This window comes from Sminthopsis crassicaudata, chromosome 2 (genome assembly GCF_048593235.1).
Source record: "Sminthopsis crassicaudata isolate SCR6 chromosome 2, ASM4859323v1, whole genome shotgun sequence".
Taxonomy (NCBI): Eukaryota; Metazoa; Chordata; class Mammalia; order Dasyuromorphia; family Dasyuridae; genus Sminthopsis; species Sminthopsis crassicaudata.
Window position 1 is genome coordinate 103,585,640 of NC_133618.1, and position 21,791 is coordinate 103,607,430.

The following is a 21,791-nucleotide window of genomic DNA, read 5'->3' on the forward strand; positions in this document are numbered from 1 at the left end:
AAGTCTGCATTAACTTCATCAGCATGGCAGTTATGGATTTTCAGAGATAGGAAAAAGAAAGTATGGTTTTAGTCATAATATCTAGGTTTGGCACTCCAACTATAAAAGTTCTATGTATTCCTTAATTTTTATTTTTAAGCAGTGAGTCTCTAGAAAAAATAATGGCTTTTTAAAAGTCATATTTCCTGATTTGGGCTTTGGAAAACATCATGCCTGTATATGTAGAGCCCAAGAATTAAGTCAAGCAATCCAGAAGTTAGTTGTAAATATAGTTAAGAAGGTTCATTTTTCATTGAATGCAACATTTTCAGAAACTTAAGATTCTTATGTTAAGTGTTCTAACACATCTAAGCTTTCAACAAAGGCCAGATGGCTACTCATCAGGTTTGCAGAAGAAAAGATTCTTGTTAGCTCACATGGCCTGGAGATCCCTTCTGAGATTTGATTCCAAAGTGACTAAGACTAAGACCAAGTAAAGCTCCTACTCACTAGAATGTATTGAACATCCTGAGGATTTAATGCTAATTTTTAAGATGACATTTATTATATTATATATTAAGATTTTTGAACCTTTTATCTCATGATTTATCTCATAATCCCTGACTGAGCTTCAGAGTGTCCAGCTGAAAATAATCACTTAATAAATGCTTGTTGAAATGAATTAAATTGAATTGATTCCTGGAAAGGCCCCAGCTACATAATCAAATACTTGATTTTTTATAAACCAACATCCTATTCATCTGGGAGAGGCAGCACACAAAACTTTGTGCCCAGATATGCCTCATTTTTCTAATTCTATTGCAACAAATAAAAAGCATGTGCCTTCTGACCTGCCTCAATGAAATAGCATTGATTTCATGCTGTAACTATTTGGTTTCCCATAGCAACCACTGATCCCAAGAAAAATTGAAGAAATTAAAGTGAGAGAAAGAGGTTCTTTCAGGGATATCAACAATAACAAGATGAAATCTTATCCTCTGTGAGATCAGAATGACCTTTTTTAATCTCAGAGATGACAGTATGAAATACAATTTTGATTTAAGCTCATTTTATGGGATAGAGCATATGACCTGGGTTTTCACTGGTTTAGGAAACTCCTTGATGAGGAAATTCTTCTAATACAGGTTATCACCTTCTCTGTAACTTAAAAGCTCATAGACTGCCTAGAAAATTGATATGTTAAGTGACTTGCCTATGATGTCATTTCATATCCACTTTCATTGATCTATTTGGTTTGCCACATTAGCTTTATGACTAATTTATTCAGAAAATAAATGTAGAATCTGTCCCTTTCAAATATAATATATGTAGATAGGTATTTTTAATGAATATATATTTATGGGAACTTTGAGGGAATACAGTTAAAAAATACAGAGGGCCATTTCAAAATTGGGAGAGTTGGGGCTCTGGATCAGAATGTCGAAAGCATTTTTAATCCTCCAAGAGCAAAAGAAAAATAGAACTTAGTATATAGACAGCAAAATGAGTTAATTAAAATAGAAAACCACCCAATCGCCCAATTCTCTTCACCACTGGTCTGATTTGGTCTTCAATGATCTCTCCAAGAATAACATCATGTTGTCAATTTGAATTCGCAGCCCATAGGACCATAGGTCAGGCTCAAGGGTGTATAGGACAATAGAGCACCGGGCCTGGAATCAGGAAGAACTGAGGTCAAATATTATCTTAGATCTGTATTAATTGGGTGATTATCGGCAAGTCACTTAACCTCTGTTTGCCTCAATTTTCTCAATTATAAAATTCAGGTAATAATAGCCCCTATCTTGAAGAGTTGTCATGAAGATCAAATGTGATAATATTTGTAAAAAGCATTTAATTATGTGCCTGACACATAGTGGGTGATATATAAATGCTAATTCCATTCCATTCTCTGCACCGATTTGTGAGGGCCCAAGCACAAGCATTGCTTGTAAAAACTGAATGTACAAATAATTCTTGATTAGTATTTAGGGCAATTTGTGGATTGTTCAAGCCTTTTATTTCTTTCTCCCATTCTCTCTCTTTAGACTATTTCACTCAGTGTTAATGCTAATTAAAAAAAAAAACAGCAAGGAGAATAAAAAGTTAACCCTCAACCCAGTTTATGATGATATTAAAAAAAATCATAAAAGATTATGTAAAGGAAGAAATTAAAAAGAAAATTACAGTGAGACATCTGAGAATTCCAATTACCCAACCATGCTAATAGCCATGAATGACTTAGAGCTGACTCTGAATATCTTAAAAGGATATTTTCATTGTACTCTTTTTGTAACCTTTCTTTTTAAATAGCTTTTGTTCTTTGCAGTTTCTCTAGAGAATGTTAAAATGTAAAATTGCTTTCCAGATTTATTCTGCTCATTGGGAAAAATATTGGCTATTCTTTTTAGTGCCAAAGAAGCCAAAATCATGGCTTTTTCTCATTTCCTTTTCTACAATACAATCAAGGTTGCAAGATTGCATATTGGAATAGACAATTAGCTGGTCTGAAAGTCTGGAGGTCCTAGGTTTATGTTCTGCCTCTGACATATAAGGTTGACTTTGAACTTGTCAGTGTTCTAGGCAGCCCACCAAGGTTATATAACTTGCAGAGAAGGAGACAGCATTCATTGCTCAAGTTTCTCTTCATGGAAGTTCCCTCATGCAGTAAAATCACAGCTCTCTAAATATGGGGAAGAATACTATCCACCACCATCTGCAGACCAGGGAACTGCATTTTAAGGTGTTCCTGCAGCTTCAGGACCAAAACACAAACATGTTCTCCTAATTTTAGGGAATGTAACTCATCCAGCTCTGAACATTTGGAATAGCTAAATGAGCTTAGTTTCAAGTTGGCTATTTATAAGAGAAACTTTTTGAAGTATGTCACATTTGAGGCCATGACTCCAACCATTTGACTTCTAAATTCATTGGATATACACCTTGTCAACTGGAAACTTTATTGTAATATAATCTTTTCATACTCTTCACAGAGATAGTAGAAACCCTCAACCCTGAATCATTAAAATCTACAAAATATTGTTGTGTAAGAAACAATGCTTTGTTGCTTTGTTGGGGCACGGAGTTAGACTAGATAATTTAGGAAGAAATTTCTAGTATGAATTGTTATGAATCAAAAATTCTAATTTTGCCTTGAACTGGAAGATCATTTTCTGGTCAATATTTTGTTCTAGCACACAAACATGATCTTTTTATAGAGTTTAGAAATAAAAGAGAACAAATGGGCATATATGGTCTGTTTGGTGTGTCTTTGCCTCCCTGTTTGCAAGCCTAAGGTACAAATTTAGATTTGAGTCCTGGACAGAGGACATGAGTATTCACACTCTGGATCTCATTTAGAACATGGATTTGTTTGCCAATGTCAATTAGCTTTCACTTTATTTTTGTGGTAGAAGGTAACATACAAATATGGAAAAGATACATTTGTGGCAATCTTATATTTCTGCAAAGTATTTGCTTCTTCTTAGCAGATACTGAATAACATATCATAAGATTGATTTTGTAACAAAGTTACTTCTGTAAAATAGTCAGTCAAAGAAGTGAATCCATATTAATACAACAGTGTTCAACAGATTTTTTTTTTAGAATCAACTTGAACTTTTGATTAAAATAAAGAAAATAATGAGAGGCATACTTATCATTCTGTAACAAATTGGGAAATTAAAATCTTCTGTCTACTTTATTTCACCATAAACAGGAAAATTGTTACAAGTCAACTCAGGTGCCAAAGAACAACTCTTTTTTGAAGCCCCAAGAGGAAAAAGACACATAATACGTGCTTCAGAGGTAATTAACATACTCAAAATAATTTTAATATTTTGGAAAATTTAATATGTATGCATTTTTATAATGGAAGATATAAAGAAACAAGAAAAATGACAGTTGAAACAATGATTTCTTGTTTAGGAATGTTTAAAATTGCTTTTTTTAATTTCTTCCCAGGTTATTTGATATCCCACCAGTGCAGCAAGAGCATTTTTCTTTCATTTTTCTTTTTCCATTCTTGTAAATCTATTGCTACTAATTAAGATTAGAGGCATGTGTTTTTCCCCTTCATTTTCTCCATCTAAGGCTCACCACTAGGGATTCCTTTCCTTCCAATCCTACATATCTTTTCTACTCTACAAAGCTATTTTTGAAATGAATGAGCCATATTTTTCCCCTGACTGAGCTACAACCTGATTGTAGGTTAAGCACATTTGGAAACTGTTAACTCTTTCAGACACTACCTGGACTAGAGTTTCAGAATATTCAACTGAATCAGAATGGCCTAAAAAGTGAATTCTGCTTTTGTCCAAAATTGTCTAAGTACTTGTCTAATATACTGCCAGGAAGTGCTTTTAGGCTGTATGAGAATCTGACTTATGTTTGCTATATAGTGTTGGACAAGACAGGAGGAAATAATAGTGGCAATAGCAATAACAAAGAGAAGGGGGGGAAGCATTTAAATGGTATTTACATGGTACTGGGAGAGGAGTTGGCACAGTTAGATGGGTCAGTTGATATAGCACTGGGCCTGGAATCAGAAAGACCCAAGTTCAAATATGGCTTCATATACTTAACTGTGTGACCCTGGGCCAGTCACTTAACTTGAATTTGTTTTAATCCACTGGAAAAGGAAATGGCAAACCACTTTACTATCTTTGCCAAGAAAACCCCAGGGTCAGTGTGGTTTACAGTAACAAAGAGTCAGATATAACTAAATGACTGAACAACAAAAACAATATGGTGCTTTAAGATTTGGTAATGTTCTTGTCATATTGTGTTTTTCAAAATATTCCTTCTTGTGAAGAAAGATGTAGGGCAGGTAATCAGTACTTATCAGTCCTATTATTCTTTAATTGAGAGACCCTGGACAAATAATTTGCCCTTTCTCTTCCTTAATTTGCCAAACTACCTATAAAAGAACCCAAAAGTCTTTGATGTTAATAAATTTGTGGTTTATAAAATGCTTGGAAATCATTAGATGCCAAATGCTAAAGAAATATGGAATATCGTGGATCATAAATGCTATATTATTTAAATTTAACTATTTTAAAATGCAACAGGATTAATGAAAAGCAGTTGCTAATGTCAAAACTGTTCTTCCCTTTAGCTTTTCTTTTTCATTTCTCCCCAAATCCCAATTTGAAGAGCTCTGGCTGATGTCACTTAACTAGTCAAGCCACTTAACTATTCCATGCTTCAGAACACTCCAGTTCTGAATCCATGATCCCAACCACCCCTTTTAACAACTGGGCTTCAGGAAAGTTAAATAAGTTGCCTGTATATCCTGCCACAATATCCAGGAAATAAAATGAGAATGGGGCAGGTTGAGGCTGTCTTCCTCTCAGATCCATTTTCTTTGAACTTGATCAGGAAGCAGTGGGCCAATGGAAAAGATGATGGTTCAGATTTGAATAACCTGCCAGTTCTTACATCTATGACTAAACAGATCATTTGACTTTTCCTCATCTCTAAAATAAGGTCTTTGGACTAGATTCTTTTGAAACTTTTTCCAGTTTTAAGTCTATAATTATGGATTATATGTTTTTTCCCTGAGGTAATTGGAGTTAAGTGACTTACCTAGAGTCACAAGCTAGGAAGTGTTAAGTGTCTGGGGCAGATTTGAACTTAGATCCCTCTGACTTCAGGGCTGGTGCTCTATCTACTATACAGATGCTGCCCCAGGATTATAACATATAAAATCTTTTATGATTTGGGATCCAGATTAAATAATTAAGTTTTTAATCACCATAGTCACATCTTGAAATTTTTAGAAAAGGGGACTTTGAAAATATTTAATATGTATAATTTTACTAATGGATATTGAGAATGACTAGAGGTCTCAAAACTCTGCATTATTTATTATATAGCTATGGAGAAACTGAATCACAGACAGGTTAAGTCATGTCTAAGGTCACATAGCAAGCAATTATCTGAGGCATGATTTGTACTGAGATTTTCCTAATTCCAAACTTCTCACCACCAAACCAGACTGATGATATCTTCCTTGACTAAAGACAGAGAGGGCATTGGAGCAGGTCATCGCTTAAAAGCTCTACCCTTAAAAGTTTTTAAATTTTTTAAAGTTTATTTTTAGGCGGGGTGCCAACTATTCATTTTGAATACTCTATGTTTTAGTATCATTCATCACAGTTTCTGATCTGATATCCAGTGAGCACTTGTTTCTTCTGATGACAATTTTTTTTTCCTAGTTAGAGGGAATTGTGCTTCATCTGATTGTAATCAGGTTGTAGCTTGCTGGACCTGAAGTCAGGAAGGACTGAGGTCAAATATGGCCTCAGACACCTACTAGCTGAGTGACCATGAATAAGCCATTGATCTCTGTTTGCCTCAATTCATAAAAAGCACTTAGCACAGTATCTGACATAGAGTAGGCTCTATATAAATGCTTCTATAGCAGCTAGGTAGCTCAAGGCTATCTAGAGTGCTGGCCTTGGAGTCAAGAAGATTCATTTTCCTGAGTCCAAATTTGGCCTGACACTTACTAGTTGTGTAACCCTGGATAAGTCATTTAACTTATGCTTCAGTTCCTCATCTGTAAAATGAGCTGGAGAAAGAAATGGCAAATCACTCCAGTATCTCTGCCAATAAAATCCCAAATGGGATCATGAAGAGTTGGAAACAATGGAATAATAAGAACAACATATAGCAACAACAACTGAACAATAACATAAAAATGCTTCCCTTTCTGTAGCCACTGCCTGTGTCCACAGTGTGGCTAACTTGGGTTGAGATAACATTCAAGCTTCTCCTTCCATAAACCTTCTTATTTTGCTATGGGTCTAAAGCAAGGTAAATAGTTCCAAGACTTAAATCCTTCCTGTCCTATTATCACTACCAGTGCTATTGATGGAGTCTTTTAGGTAACTGCAAAGGGGAACAGTTATAGAGAAAGAAAAATGAATATGCCAAAGATGGAACCTAGAATTTCTCCCTCAACATCTAGTTCACTCACTATGTCCTGGAAAAAATAAAACAAGCATTTACTAAGCACCTACTATGTGCAAAGCACTGTGCTAAGTATTTTATAAATATTATTTTAATATCTAATATATTTGATATATAACTAATAGTTATTTTAATATATTAATAAAATATTAACATTTTTATATCACAACAACCCTGGGAGGTAGGTGCTAGTATTAGCCTCCCCATTTTACAGATAAGGAAACTGATACAAACAAAGTTAAGTGACCTGCTCAGGATCACACAGCTAATAAGTTATAAATGGGAGATTTGCAGTTGGTAGAAGCTAAATTCCAATATCCTGAAAACTTTGATTCTTCGAAAAAACCGAAAATTTTCCTAGGGGATTTAGACATGATCATTTTCATTTAAGAGCCAGTCAAGTGACTGAAGTAAGATCTGAACTCAGGCCTTCATGAACCCAAGCCCAGTGCTCTATAAACTGCACACCTAGCTTCCTTTTTCTTCAGAAAGAATCTACTGGCAAAGAGATCTGATAGTAATAATTCAGTGGGAAAGATGGGTCCTCACTATACCTGTACAAAACTTAGGAAAAACAAGAATACATTAGCACCCCAGTCCACTATTTACAAACTCCATAGGGGCATTCTGTCAGCTCAATCCAGTTCTCATAGCAGGGTACTATAGCAATGCTAGCATATGCACAGAATAGAATCTATGTTTAGCCCTGCCCATTCTCAAAGGAACAAGGAATTTGAAATAAACCTGTACCCCATTATCACAAAGCACTCTGAATAAAATTTGGGCTGTACCTCTGTAATTACACCTCCAAGGGATGAGAGTGAATAGAGAATTACAAAAATCTAGGCTACATGCTATTGGAGTGGAACAATCTACATTTTCTCCAGGGAGCAAAATGGGCTTCAATTTTAGCTACATCTTCCTAATTTTCTTTAAAAGTTATTTTAAAAGTATTTTTAAAAGTTCTTCTCCAAGGGAGCTGTAATGCCTAGGATACAGATTTTAAATGAAAACGAGCATGTCTAAATCCCCCAAGAAAATTTAATGCAACTTCTTTTGGTTCTTACTAAGAATCGAAGCCTTCATGCTATTAGAATTTAGCTCCTACCAACTATAAATCTCCCATCTGTGCATTTCATGCAAAGTTGTCATCCAAGTGCAAAACTTGTGTATGAGCCAATATAACTTGAACAGCTGGAGAAAAGCCACATGGTAGCCCTCTCCAGGCCATGAAGTAAATTAAGCAGACAGTAAAAAAGATAAAACATATCTTATGTCTGTGGCAGGTGGGGTGATGACAGGAAGTAAGCAGACAACTAATGGCATCTCCATGTAGCAAACACCCAAAATAACCTAGATTAGGATTTACCCAGGATCATTCATCTGGACCAAAAATGAAAACTCTAATCCATTTTCTGCACATTTTCCAAATACCCAATTTTCTGGCATTGCTTTTAGCAGTGAGCTGAAGTTGTTGCAGAAGGCTGTGAAGTTGTTGCAAAAGGTCTTCAACCCTTTTCAAATCCAAATAAAAAACCAGATATTGTCATTTTGGCCTTAATTTAGCTCCAACAAAAAGCTATCAAATTCAATGTGGTAAATAAGCAAACATCCATTTTCTGGACTAAGAAAATAATAATGATGATTTAGCCAAGAAACAGCTTGGCAGAGTGGAAAAGGGGCTGGCCTCAAAGCAAGGAAGGCCTGGCTTCATGGCTTGTTTCTGACATAGTGGATGTGTGACCCTTGGCAAATCATTTAATTTTCCATTGATCTGTGCAACTTTCTAAGTGGGAAAGGAAGGAAACAAGAATTTATTAAGAGCTTACCACATACCAAGTACTATGCTAAGTGCTTTACAAATACTTTCCCATTTGTTCTCTAAAACCCTAAGTGGCAGAAGAAGTGCCAACTTGTACTGGTAGAAGGAGTTTCCTTACCTGGAAGTTCCTATGTCAATGAAATTATGGCTCTATTTTCTATCCCTAGTAATAATAATAGTGGCCAACATTTATATACAGTTTGCAGTTTACAAAGAGCTTTATATACATTATCTAATTTGATTCTTAGCACAGACCTGTGAAGTGTAATTATTAATTCCATTTTACAGATGAGGAAACTGAGGCTAAAAATCGTTAAATGATTTACCCAGAGGCACACAGATAGTAAGTATCTGTGTCAGGATTCACACTCATGCCTTATTGATTACAACTCCAGCACTCTATCCACTAAAATAGGTCTTAAAAATATTTGAATCATCATTTATTTTTCAAAGGTATATAGATACCATTATGATGAATAAAATACTTGTTCAGTTATATTAAATTCTTCATGATGCTTTTGGGAATTTCTTGGCAAAGAATTGAAATGGTTTACCATTTCTATCTTGAGCTCATTTTACAGATGAGGAAGCTGAGGCAAACTGGATTAAATGACTTTCCAAAGGTCACTCAGCTAATAAGTATCTAAGGCCAAATTTGAACTGACTACCATGTTTGATGCTCTTTACACTGCACCATCTAGCTTCCCCAAATAAAATATAGTCTTTTAAAAGTGCTACTGAATTCATAGGAGCTTTTTTCTCATCACATGTTTTACAAATCAAGAGATTCATCATATACAACTATACTGTTGTATATGTTTTGACTTTAACAAGATGTTTTTATACTTATAAAAATCAAGAACATGTTCTAGATAAATCTGAATACTTTGCTGCATTTTTCAGTTTTTATCTAGATGTTTGAGATCATACAAATCTTAGAAAGACTTGGATATGCTTCTTAGAAGCTATTTATGTAGCTTGAGTTACCATTTTAATAGTTAATGACCTGATTTATACTTTGCAGCACTGTTCTAGATTTCAAAGTAGAGAAAAAGCTTAAGGTTGTGATCACTTCTCTCTTGGAGTTCACAATGCAGTGGTGTCCAGAGATAAGGCATATGCACATATAAAAAATAATACAAGACAACTGATTATAAAAAGCATGAGTCAAATAATATATGGATTATGGGTGAGGTCAGAGATACTGACAGGCAATCAGGGAAAACTTCATGGAGAAGATGGCATTCAAACTGGAAAAGTTGAATCTCAATTACGTGGAGGGAATTTAAGGTGTAGGGAAGAGCAAAAGCTGAAACATATTTCTTAAAAAATGAATGGATAAGTGTAAGAGAAATCAAACAGTCCATTTTTTTCTTTTTTCTTTCTTTGTCTTGGGGGTGGGTGAATAAGAAGGCAATTTGGATTAAGTGATTTGCCCACAGTCATACAGCTATTAAGTATCTGAGGTTGGATTTGAACTCAGGTGCTCCTGACTGTCTATTGTGCATCTAGCTGCCACAATCTATTTTTTTAAAAGAGAAAAAATTAGATTATTGTTAATTTTTTTTAAAGTTAAAGAAGTGGGAGGGGGAGGATTACTCTAATTGTGAAATGATTATGGGATGTATGTTCTTTCGGATAACATTACTGTATTATTACATAGTCTTATCTAATTGTTCTACTTTATTGTAAGGGACTCTTATCAAGTGCAAGAGTCCTCTGTAAATGGTTGTAGTGTCAAAATAAGATTACACTTTTTTAAAAGAATAGATGATATGCATGATAAATATGGAAATATGTTGAAAAGAATTGCACATGTTTAACCTACATTGTATTACCTACGATCTAGGGGAATAGGGAGGTAGGGAGAGAGGGAGAAAAATTTGGGACACAAGATTTTACAAGGATGAATGTTGAAAACTATCTTTTCATATATTTGGAAAAATAAAAAGCTATTATAAAAATAGATGATAGTTTAAGCTGTGAGACTTTTAATGAAAAGAAAGAACAAAAGGAGTATGGGGACAGAATAGAAGAACTATACAAACTTTGGAAATCCATGTGATTGTAGTGAGGGATTACTTAGTATCAAAAAGTTTCCCTCCAAAATTGAAAATAAAATGTGACAGTGTCTTATTCCTAATATGCTTATTTTCTTTTCTCTCTCCTCTGAAAGATTGAGAAGATAGAATGGGACACATGGACATGTGTTTTGGGCCCTACTTGTGAAGGAATCTGGCCGGCACACAGTGATGTGACAGATGTGAATGCTGCTAGTCTTACCAAAGATTGCTCCCTTTTAGCCACAGGAGATGACTTTGGTTTTGTAAAATTATTTTCATATCCTGTAAAGGTAATTAATAGTATATGACCACTTTTGTTCAATCACATAAATCACTCAGGTGCTCTATAATTTTTAAATGTAATTTTCATTTTAATTAATTTTAATTAATATAATTTTAATTTTCTATTGTATTTAAGACTAAATCAACATAATAAATTATGGTTTATCAAATTCATTTTTGACCTTATAGTTATTTGGGATATCTCAAAAATCATCCACTAATCATTTTTATAGCTTACTTGATTTTTTCAATGTTGTACTAAGGAACTAGTACAAAGGGACTAGTTTAGCTCTTTGAAAAAGAAATAAAAATCTAGTTGACTTTCATAAATTGTTGATGTTGCACATAAAATGGTTCCCTCATTTCCTGAAAAGGTTCGTGTGGCTTTTTTAATTGCCTGACAGTGCCAAAGAGTGGTAAAAATCAGGAAAGAAGCTACCTTACTGAACAATACCTACAAGAATAATCTTCAACACATGCACCAAAAATAGAGTATGGGCCAATTTTCAGGTGTTGACACAATCCCTGCCTACCCTTTGAAAAAGTGGCCACTACCTAATTGGCACACCCTTCCATCTACCCTTAATTCAGCCTCTGGCTTCTCATGTAGTCAGCACTCACTGTTCTTCACTTCTCCCAAAATGCCCTACTTCCAGCATGCCAGAAGAAATGGTATTGCCAACTCCAAAACCGGAATCCTTCAGTAATGAACAACAAAATCTATTTCAATCATTCATAAAGTCTCTTGAAATCTCAGAATTAGAGGAGACCTCACATTTCATTTACCATCACCAATACTTAAACAATGGTCCCTACCACAGTATTCTTGGCATGTGGTTCAGTAGTCCTTGATTAAAGACATGATACCTACTGCTGCCTGTTCTACTTCTAATAGCTAGAGGAAGCTTTTCTTCACATCAAACAGAAATTTGCTTCTCTACATTCTCCCAGTTCTGCTAATTCTCTCTTTGGAGGCAAAGCAGAGAAAGTCCAATCCCTCTTCCCCATGATACCCCTTCAAGTTCGTGGAACAGCTATTCCCTCTACATCTCTTCTTTTATAAGGTAAACACATCCCCAGTTTTTTTCAATTGATCTTTGTATGGCATGGTCTCCAGTCACCATCCTGGTCTCTTTCCCTCCACTAAGGATGCTGAGAATTGTCAGTGTCATTACTAAAATGTACCAATAGTAAACATAATGCTCCAGATGACACTTATCAGGTCAGAATACAGCCTACCATCTCTTTCATTCTGTACACTATGCCTCTCAACAACATAGTAGCATTTTTCTTGCTTCCATATCACACTGTTCACTTAGTTGAGTTTATAATCTATTAAAATTTATAGATTATTTATGTGTGTGTGTACTGTCTATCCTGCACCTACCCTTCCATCATGTAGTTGTTTATTTGAACTGTATAGGATTTGATACCTATCTCTACATAATTTTATCTTATTAGTTATGTCCCATCATTCTAAGTTCCTTGCAAATAGGAATTACTTTAATCTCTGTCCTTGTATCCCTAGCACCTAGCCCAGTGCCTACTACATACTAAATGCTTAATAAATATTTGTTAATCAGTTGGTTGATTCTAGATTGTCAAGAACTTTTGGCTCTCCATTTAGTAGTTGGCCACTCCAGCTTTGTGTTTCTGAAATTTTAATGTGTGAATTAAATCTTCATGAAATTCATTAAGAAAAGTGATAAAATAGCACAAAGTCAAAATCAAATCTGTGGAAAATGTCCCTCCAAAGTCATATTGACCCATTAATGACTACTTTTTGGGTATAGTCATTAACCAAATTTTGAATCAACTAATCTATTTTGGAGCTTTCATCTCTTTCATTTGCTATACAAGGACTACATGAAAGACTTTTTTATATATGATTCCCAGCAGATGTCACTGTGGAGGGCCATTTGGATGAATACTTTCTTTATACCTTTCCCTTTGGAGGAGTAGTTGGAATTGATTTTCTTTAATCAAGCTTATCCTTTCTCCCTTGCCCCCCACTGAACTCCACTCAGAATATATGTGACCTTCTCTTAAGGTTTCAGTCTATCCCTCTCCCCCATCTTACTTTCAGGATGCTAAAGATAGAGAAAGCCACTTGTACAGGGCAACCTGACTGCTTGGAAATAAGATTAGTTCTAGGATTTTAATCTAGGGCAAGGGTCCTGGATCCTCATAATTTCTCTTCTCTACAAAGTATAAAAGTATAAAGATACAGATTATTAATAAAATTCATAAGATTGATCTTCTACTCAATAAGTGATCTATTTTAAATTGTCAGACTAGAAAAATTTTCCAGATAACTGAATTTGATGTAATCAATTATCTACAGATTCCCATCCCATCTCCCCCAATCACATACACTTTCTATTAGCAAAAACACCAATTAAAGAGGCCACTAAAATTTGTATCTGTATCTAGAAAACCATTATTTTAAAAAATATATAAATAATTAGTAAGCAAAATTTAAAATATCAAGGAAACAGTTATAAGATATGCTATTGGTTACATAGGGAAGCTAAATAGAGTACCAAACCTGGAACCAGGAAAATTTATCTTCCTGAGTCCAAATCTGTCCTGAAATACTTACTAGTTATGTGACACTGTCTCAGTTTTTTGATCTGTATAATGAGCTGGAGAAGGAAATGGCCAGCCACTCCAGTATCTTTGCTAAAATAAATAAATAAACAAACAAACAAACAAACAAACAAATAAATAAATAAATAAATAAAAAATAAATGGAGTCATGAAGAACTAGATATGAGTGAAAACAACTGAACCATAAAGAATTGATTGTATACAGCAATAATACAGAAAAAAAGAAATATAAAGGGGAGGAAATACACCACTGTTCCAACAATTTCTCTTAGTGGTCATAATCCATCATTGTCTGCTGGAGTCTCACCATCTTACTGAGGAACTAAGGAAAGGAAAAGGTTCCAGCCTTTGCTAGGTTTAGAGTCATTCTCCTGGAAAGCATCCTCCCTTTGCTATTGCTGCCATTTTTTTCTTTCTGTCTTTCTGTCATTATCTCTGTCTCTATCTGACTCTCTGTCTCTCTCTGTCTCTTTCTAAATGTCTCTCAAGAGAGATTTCTCTAGAACATTTCTCCCCCCACCCAGTCTAATTCTGTAATAGTTTCATCTTTTTATTAACTTGGAAGAAATATTCAAGGGCTCTAAAGATCCCCTGAAAGGATCTAAGACCCTCTTGAAAGATAGACTGTTCCAAACCTTACCAGAAATAATGTTAGTTTAAAATCTAGGTAACATGTTAATTTAAAATCTAGGTATACTATGCATGGATCTTCTAGTCTGTCAACCTTAAGAAGAAAATAAGGCTAATTTGTTGCAAGTAAACTGGCTTTAGTAATTGCTACTTCTTTTCTTAAATGTTCATAAACCATTTCTTTATATACTCTAAAACCTTACCATGATAGAAAATCAAGCTTGCTGGTCTTGAGTTCAAAGAATCCCCCTTCTTCTCTGTTTTAAAAATTGCACATTTGCCAGTCTTCAGTTTCTGTTCCCTATGATCTCCCTATGTTCACTGACAGTAAATGCTTAGCAATTATATTTGTCAATTCTTTCCACTTTGACAAGTAGTTGATTTAATCCCAGTGAAAGAGACTCATAAGAGCAGTATTTTTCTTACTATCTTCAAATTTATTATGTTTTAACTTTTGGAAACCATTTTTGTCCTGTTCTTCCCAATTTGAAGATCATTTGCTTGAATAAGAGTGAAAACTGCTTTTTGTCTATCATCCAGGTAATCATGTCTTTTATCATTTTTTATCTTCTTCTTGTCTCCAATATAGGTTTAAAGTCTTTCTATTGAACTTTACACTTTTTTGCCATCCTCAGCTCCCTTTTAGTATCAGGTCCCTTCATACTAACAGTCTTTGCCCCTCAATGTTTTTATCTTTTCCCTAAGTTGCAGTTAGCACAAACTCTTATATCTCTATCATCCATATATTTTTATTGGTAGAAATTACTTCTGAGTTCATGATGAATAATATCCAGTAGAATATCCTATTGTCTTCATTAAGGAAGATTTTATTTGTCAAGAACCTTGAGTTATAACAGAACTTTTTATTTAAGTCACAGACTGGATATAAATTTCTTTAGAGAGAAACTAAAAGGCAATTGAGATCACCTAGAATCTGTACCTTATATACTGATACTTATATATTGATACTTATATACATCAAAAACATATGGGAACTGTGAAAGTAAACTTTCACACAAAATGTGTACCTTTTGGATACCACCAATAGACTCTATTATCTGAATAAATCTAATTTTTTTCCATGTATCTAGTTGTTTTTAGTCACACAGAAAGATGCCTCCATGCCTACAGATATCTAAATTGCTAGTTTAAATCATCTGAATTAATTCTGACTCACTACATTTAAATACCTCTGGGTTATGGTAACCTTTTTAAAATATTTTTGGTTTGTAAGAATTTCAGTTTCTCCATATATAATTTTCAAAGTGTTCCTTAAACAAGCTGCTTTCTCAGAATTATGACCTGAAGGAATTCTGATGGAAAATGATAAGCATTAAGTAGGAGGATAAAACAACAACAACAACAAAAAATAAGCTGACTCTAATCTGTAGATTCTTTGTGTTACAGGGCAAACATGCAAAATTCAAGAAATATGTGGGGCACGGTGCCCATGTCACCAATGTCAGATGGCTACATAATGATTCCGTACTGCTAACTGTAGGTGGTGCTGATACTGCTCTGATGATCTGGACAAGAGAATTTGTCGGAACCCAGGAAAGTAAATTGGTTGACAGTGAGGAGTCAGATACTGATGCTGAAGAAGATGGAGGTAAGTCAAACACTATCAATAAATGAATTGATTTTGTTTTTCCCCATTTATGCATAAATCTTCATGTGTTCCTTCACTAAAACTACAATTTCTAATCTTGTCACTTTTGTGATTTGAGGCTATGACAGTGATGTTGCCAGGGAAAAGGCCATTGACTATACCACTAAGATCTACGCGGTAAGCATCAGGGAAATGGAAGGCACTAAGCCACACCAACAGCTGAAAGAGATTTCAATGGAGGAAAGGTATGGCAGTCTATGGTTTGTTTGTGTTCACTACGTTGTTCCGTTATATTTATCCTTTTTCTCTTAAGTACTTTAGAATTGATTGAAGACATGGGAGACACTGGCACAAGACCGCCCAGCATGGCGTGCCCTCATCAGAGAAAGTGCTGTGCTCTGTGAGCAAAGCAGAACTGAATTAGCTCAGAAGAAATGCGAGATGCACTGTTAGAAAATCCACTCCAAATGTTCATATGGACTATTTGTTACTGACTGTGGTGGAACAATCCAAACTTGTATTGGTCTGATCAGCCACAGTCAGACACACTGTAATTCGGTTCTAACATAGTGATATCATTTTGGTCCTCTTCAAGAATGGAGAAAAACAAGCAACCAATTTATCCCGTTACCTGCCCTTGAATTTACATTTAACACAATTTCTTATATTTATTATCTGAATATTTCTGCCATGAAAAATGAATTCTGAGGTTATGGTGAACATTGAGGACACTGACTTCATTGAGGAAGATTTTCTTTATTCAAAATTTAAGCAGCAATTCCAGGATTATAACAGAAACTTTTTGGTTATATAGTGGGCATAAGCCACTGTAGAAGATTCAAGAAACATTTGAAATTACTCAGATTCAGGATTTTACATTTAAGATATATTATGAGGATTGTGATAAAACTAGAAAAAAACTTTTATACTAGTTTGAAACCTTTCAAGATATAGTCCAGTAGCTAGAGAATTGGTACTGAAGTAAAGAAAACCTGGGTTTAGACCTTGCTTCCAATCAATACTGTATCCAGATGGGTCATTTAACCTTTTGAAGAACTACACAACTTTCTAAATTTCAAAGAAAGTGAAAGCTGCATTGGAAAAGGAGGTTCCTCCTCTAAGAATCCTCTATACCAGGGGTTCACAAACTATAGCCTAGGAACCCAATTCAGCTCATTGCCTATTTTTGTACAGCACTAGACCTAGCACAATTAAAATGCAAAAATTACTCTTAGCTAGTAGGCCATACATAAACAGAAGGCAGGTGAATTTGGCCCTTAGGTCACAGTTTGCTGATCCCTGCTTTATACCAATGAAATCACTATCTCTAGCTCTTTGTATATTTAATGAAACTAGATTAAAACAGAACATTTTGTTTACTCCTATATAAATAAAATCATCTCAAATTAGTAATATGCACATACTACTGTAGGGAGAAGTAATAATAAAATCATCTTTCTAGGGAGAATCATCTGCTACCACAAGCAGAGTGACAAAGGACTAGACTCTTGTATGAAGTATAGAATGTTGTTATAGCATTTCACTTGAGAAAGGAAAGATATTAGGAGGGCTTCTTGTTTCAGTGCCCAGTACATTGACTTTCACAGCCTCCACAAAATCTTCACCAAATACTATGTGTAAACAAGAAAGGCTTCCAGAGTGAAATGAACAGGAACTACCAGGACTCTGAAAGGCTTTGACTGAGGAGAATTTATTGAGCTGTGAAAGTACATTTTATCTGTGTGGACCTAACCATAGTCAAAAATATGGCTTCAATTTCTTCCATGCTATTTATTTTCTGTGAACAAACTGAGTAAAATATTTGGGCCTCAAATAGCTTTTCACTGTCACAGATGGCGACAGACCTTTTGAGCAGAATTTCTCTTTTCCTTATTTTCTTCATATAAAAAAGGAGATTGCTGGTACTGTTTCATACTTTTTAATAGGTTGTTTCATAAGGATTGATAATTGTTAAAACATTTCAGCTTCTCTGAAAAAGGGTGCTTATTACAAAATTGAACATATTAAAATTGGGGTGTCTATCGATAGACATTTTAAACTTTTTACCTCTTTGGTATCCTCAAGTATGTTTCACTTAATAATAATAGCTCCATTTAGATAGCTTTTTAAGTTTTGAAAAATATTTTACATATATTGTTTTACTTGTTACTTACAACAAGGTGTTTTAGGTGATGTTATTATATTCATTTTATAGAAGAGAACAAATGAAAGTTGAGAGAGTTAAAATGACTTGTCCAGAGTCATAGAGCTAGTGAAGTGTGTTTTGAAACCTAATTATCCTGATTCCAAGTCCTGAGCTCTACCTATACTATACCATAAAGACATTTGAAAAATTCATCATTGAAATGTGAAATGTGCAAACGTAGAGACATCTTCATTCTAAATGTTGTTATGATCTACTTGTGCCTAACCTGTGTAGAGCCTTCTTGGTCTGATCAGCTACAGTCAAATACACTGTACCTTCACCAACATAATGATGTCATTTTGATCTTTTTTGAACACAAAATACAGTAATCATTTATGATATTGTAAAGTGTCTTTGCCTAGGAAGAACAATTAAGTTTGCTTGTTTAATATATTGTTTGTTTGGCATACAAATAATATATTTATGTGATTGTTCTAAACAAATCTCTAGTATTAGGTTGAAATATAGACAGACAAAAATCAAATTTCTTTCTTTATTTCTGTCATTCCATATACTAGAGTAAGCCTATAAAAATGGTTTTGTGGATGGCATCAGTATATTTTGAAGATTATTTGTTCTCAATTTTTCAGTTTTATGATATGTTGCAAGTTTGATTTTTTTAAGGTTGTAAAAGTTTAATAGAATCATGTATAATATAGTTTAATTACAGTGTGGTTTAAGGGAGTCATAGGACTCCTCTTAAATGACTAAGAAAAATAAGAGAAATTGAATTATCATGCAAGTAGATGTGTGGGTTCTTCCGTAATATATTAAATCTAAAAGCTTGGTTTGCCTAAATTAATTGCCTTCTCTTCGAAGAAAATTTTACTACCTGCCAAATACCATATATAATATAACCAAATGGGTTGTGGAGGAGGAGGAAGAGGAGAAGGAGGAAAAGGAGGAAGAGGAAGAATGGTGATGGTAGTGGTAGTGGTTGTTGTAATCTGTATAACAATAGCCAGTTTCTGCACATTTCATCAGATTTTGTTCTGCCTGTATCCAATTTGTTTATGAAGATAATCAGAAGTGAACCATGCTGCTTTCTAGTGTCTTCAAATCATCTGGCCATAACATGTATTATGACACTCAGTTCTCTTAGATTCCTTTTCTTTAAGCAATATAACCTGATTTCCAACCTATGCCCAGGCTTATCAATTCCTTTTCTCTTTTCTGCTTTTCACACCCCAGTTTAGGCATTTTTAAATCCTTCAGCAAACATCCAGAGTTTTGCTCTGCATTTTGATCCAAATGGCTTGCTCAATTTTTTTGCTTTAGATAAAGAACCTTTTTGGGACCTCATTTACTTGAAAAAGTAAAAATGGAAATTTGTAATCCTGTCGTATAATTAAGTATATTTATTGTACAAGAGTTTCCTTATTAGTTCAGAAAAAGTTGATATCTATGGAAGCAAATGTTAAGGAACCCCAATTAATGAACTTGGAATCAGGAAACGCTGGGTTCTGGTGCTTTCTAGTAGTATGATTAGTAGTATGATCACTGACAAGTCACTTAACTTGAGCCTCAAATTTTTTCCATTGTCAAAATGAAGGTAATATTATATCTAATCTCTACCTCATAGATTCAAATATGATGATATATGATGATGACTGGCAAATGTCAAAACTCTATATAATTATTATTAACTTAGAAAGAGGGGATCAATATAATGTTTCTTAAGGAACTCTTTTTTTTTTCCTCTGGCTGGTTTTTCAAGCAATTTTGCTTGTAAGATTTTACTTTAGCAGCCTTCCAGATGAAATCACATTCCACCTACTTGAAAGCAATCAAGACCAATGAGATGGCATTGCCATTTATCTCAGAGGGGGTAAAAATGGTTTTCTTTGCAGTGGAGATATGAGTATGTAATGGGAATTTGTAAAGCTATTGAGAACACCTCACTGTTAAAATTAATTATTTCTCATTTGATTACTTGAAACAAATCTTGGTCACATCTTGAGTAGATATGCATCATGCCCATGTGCAATACCTCACATATTTTAGATACTTTTTACCTAGCCACCATAATGATTTTAATGTCAATCTTATAGAGAGCAAGCAAATTAAAAGGGTCCTTATGGTTTCCCTCAGATGCAACTTGTATCATATCTTCATGATACTAGATATCCAGATAAAAAATTGAATTAAATTCACATAAAGGTAGAGATTCAGAACAGAGCTTTGACTCCCAGACCAGAGTTCTTTCCATTATACCAAAATGATTCTTTATTTTTATTCTTTTCTTAAGGTGTAATGGTTAGTTACAAAGAAAGGAAGTTTCCTAGTCAATTCTACCTAAAGCTTTAGACTAAGCGAATAGAATTGTCCATAAGCTAAACAGAGTATGAGGAAATATCAGATGAACCCACCAATGATAAACAAAAGCTTATATTTCCAAAGATGTATAAGGGAGGAAAAATGAACAGTCATCACAAATAAAGGAATTATGCAACCTTAAAAATGACTTCAAGGGAAAATGGGATTCTTCTCTGATCCATACAGATACAAAGAAATGTAGAAATCTTGTGTATAACATTTTCAACCATCTAAAATTTATTGCTGCCTATACATATCATCATTTTAATACCAATATTATTCCAAACCTATGATTCAACAACACCATGATCTTTAGGCCAAAATTGCTGAAAACCCAAGTGGCAACAATGAAAAAGATGCAGGTTAGTGAAAGCAGACTGCTGCTCTAGACTAACAATTATTTCCACATAAGATGTAACATAAAAGATATCATCAAAGATATTTATGACTAGAATATGAAGGAGAATGGACAGAATGTAAGCTCCTTGAGGGAAGGAACTATTTTATTTTTGTCTTCATATGTATGCTCAGAGCTCTACATGGCATTTAATAGGCTCTTAACAAACTCTTGTTGACTAGTTGATTAATTGATTAATTAATGTAACAAGAGTAAGGGAAAATAGCTGGGTGGCCCAATAGTAATATGGATAATACAAGAATTTGCAAAAGAATTAGAAGGCCTAATTGTATGAAGCAGATCTTCTTTCTAGAAGGAAAGAAGCCATTAACAAAAATTAAATAATATGAGCTGCTTAGACATTTTGGGGCATGAAAAGGAAAATGGAAGTTATTTCTATCATATGATCTCAATCTCGGTGAAATAAGAGACTGGGTCACCTGCTCTATGTGTTGAAGATGGGAAAACACTTAAGAGACAAAAGGAGAAAAGTTTTAAATCCGTCATTGTGTAGCACAATGTCAAGTTCTGATCGTCTCTCAATTGTAATCCTTCTCTGGGAGGAGGTTTCTTTTCTCTATGAATCTTTTTCTCTGTCCTCTTCACTTGCGAATCCACCAGACGTCTTCTCCTTGATCCAATCCAGAACTGCTCCTCCAGGCCACAGTCCCAACTCTGGCCCAGACTCGACTCTCTCCTTGCTCAATGGTGTCTTCTTTTATCCTTCCAGAGAATGGGCATGTGAGAATGCAAGGGCTTGTGGGAAAATTACTTCTACCAATGAACTTGCTCCTTTTAAACATGCAAGCTCCTCCCCAGAAGTTCAAAGGGGTAAAACTCCCCTTAAAGGCCAGAACTAGAGAATCGTTAAGTACCGACTTAGCACTTAGTAAGAACCTAAT

The 21,791-nt window shown here is 34.5% G+C and overlaps 1 protein-coding gene across 3 annotated transcripts in view; it reads left to right on the top strand.

Annotated features, from left to right (window-relative positions):
• The window catches only part of EML6 (EMAP like 6), a 284,438-nt gene that overhangs the window by 226,991 nt on the left and 35,656 nt on the right, over nucleotides 1–21,791 (top strand). For all 3 annotated transcript variants that reach the window (XM_074286942.1, XM_074286941.1, XM_074286943.1), the window contains 4 exons: nucleotides 3,698–3,786; nucleotides 10,953–11,129; nucleotides 15,769–15,970; nucleotides 16,089–16,215. In XM_074286942.1, the coding sequence (XP_074143043.1) occupies nucleotides 3,698–3,786; nucleotides 10,953–11,129; nucleotides 15,769–15,970; nucleotides 16,089–16,215 (595 nt within the window). The remainder of the gene's footprint in view (nucleotides 1–3,697; nucleotides 3,787–10,952; nucleotides 11,130–15,768; nucleotides 15,971–16,088; nucleotides 16,216–21,791) is intronic.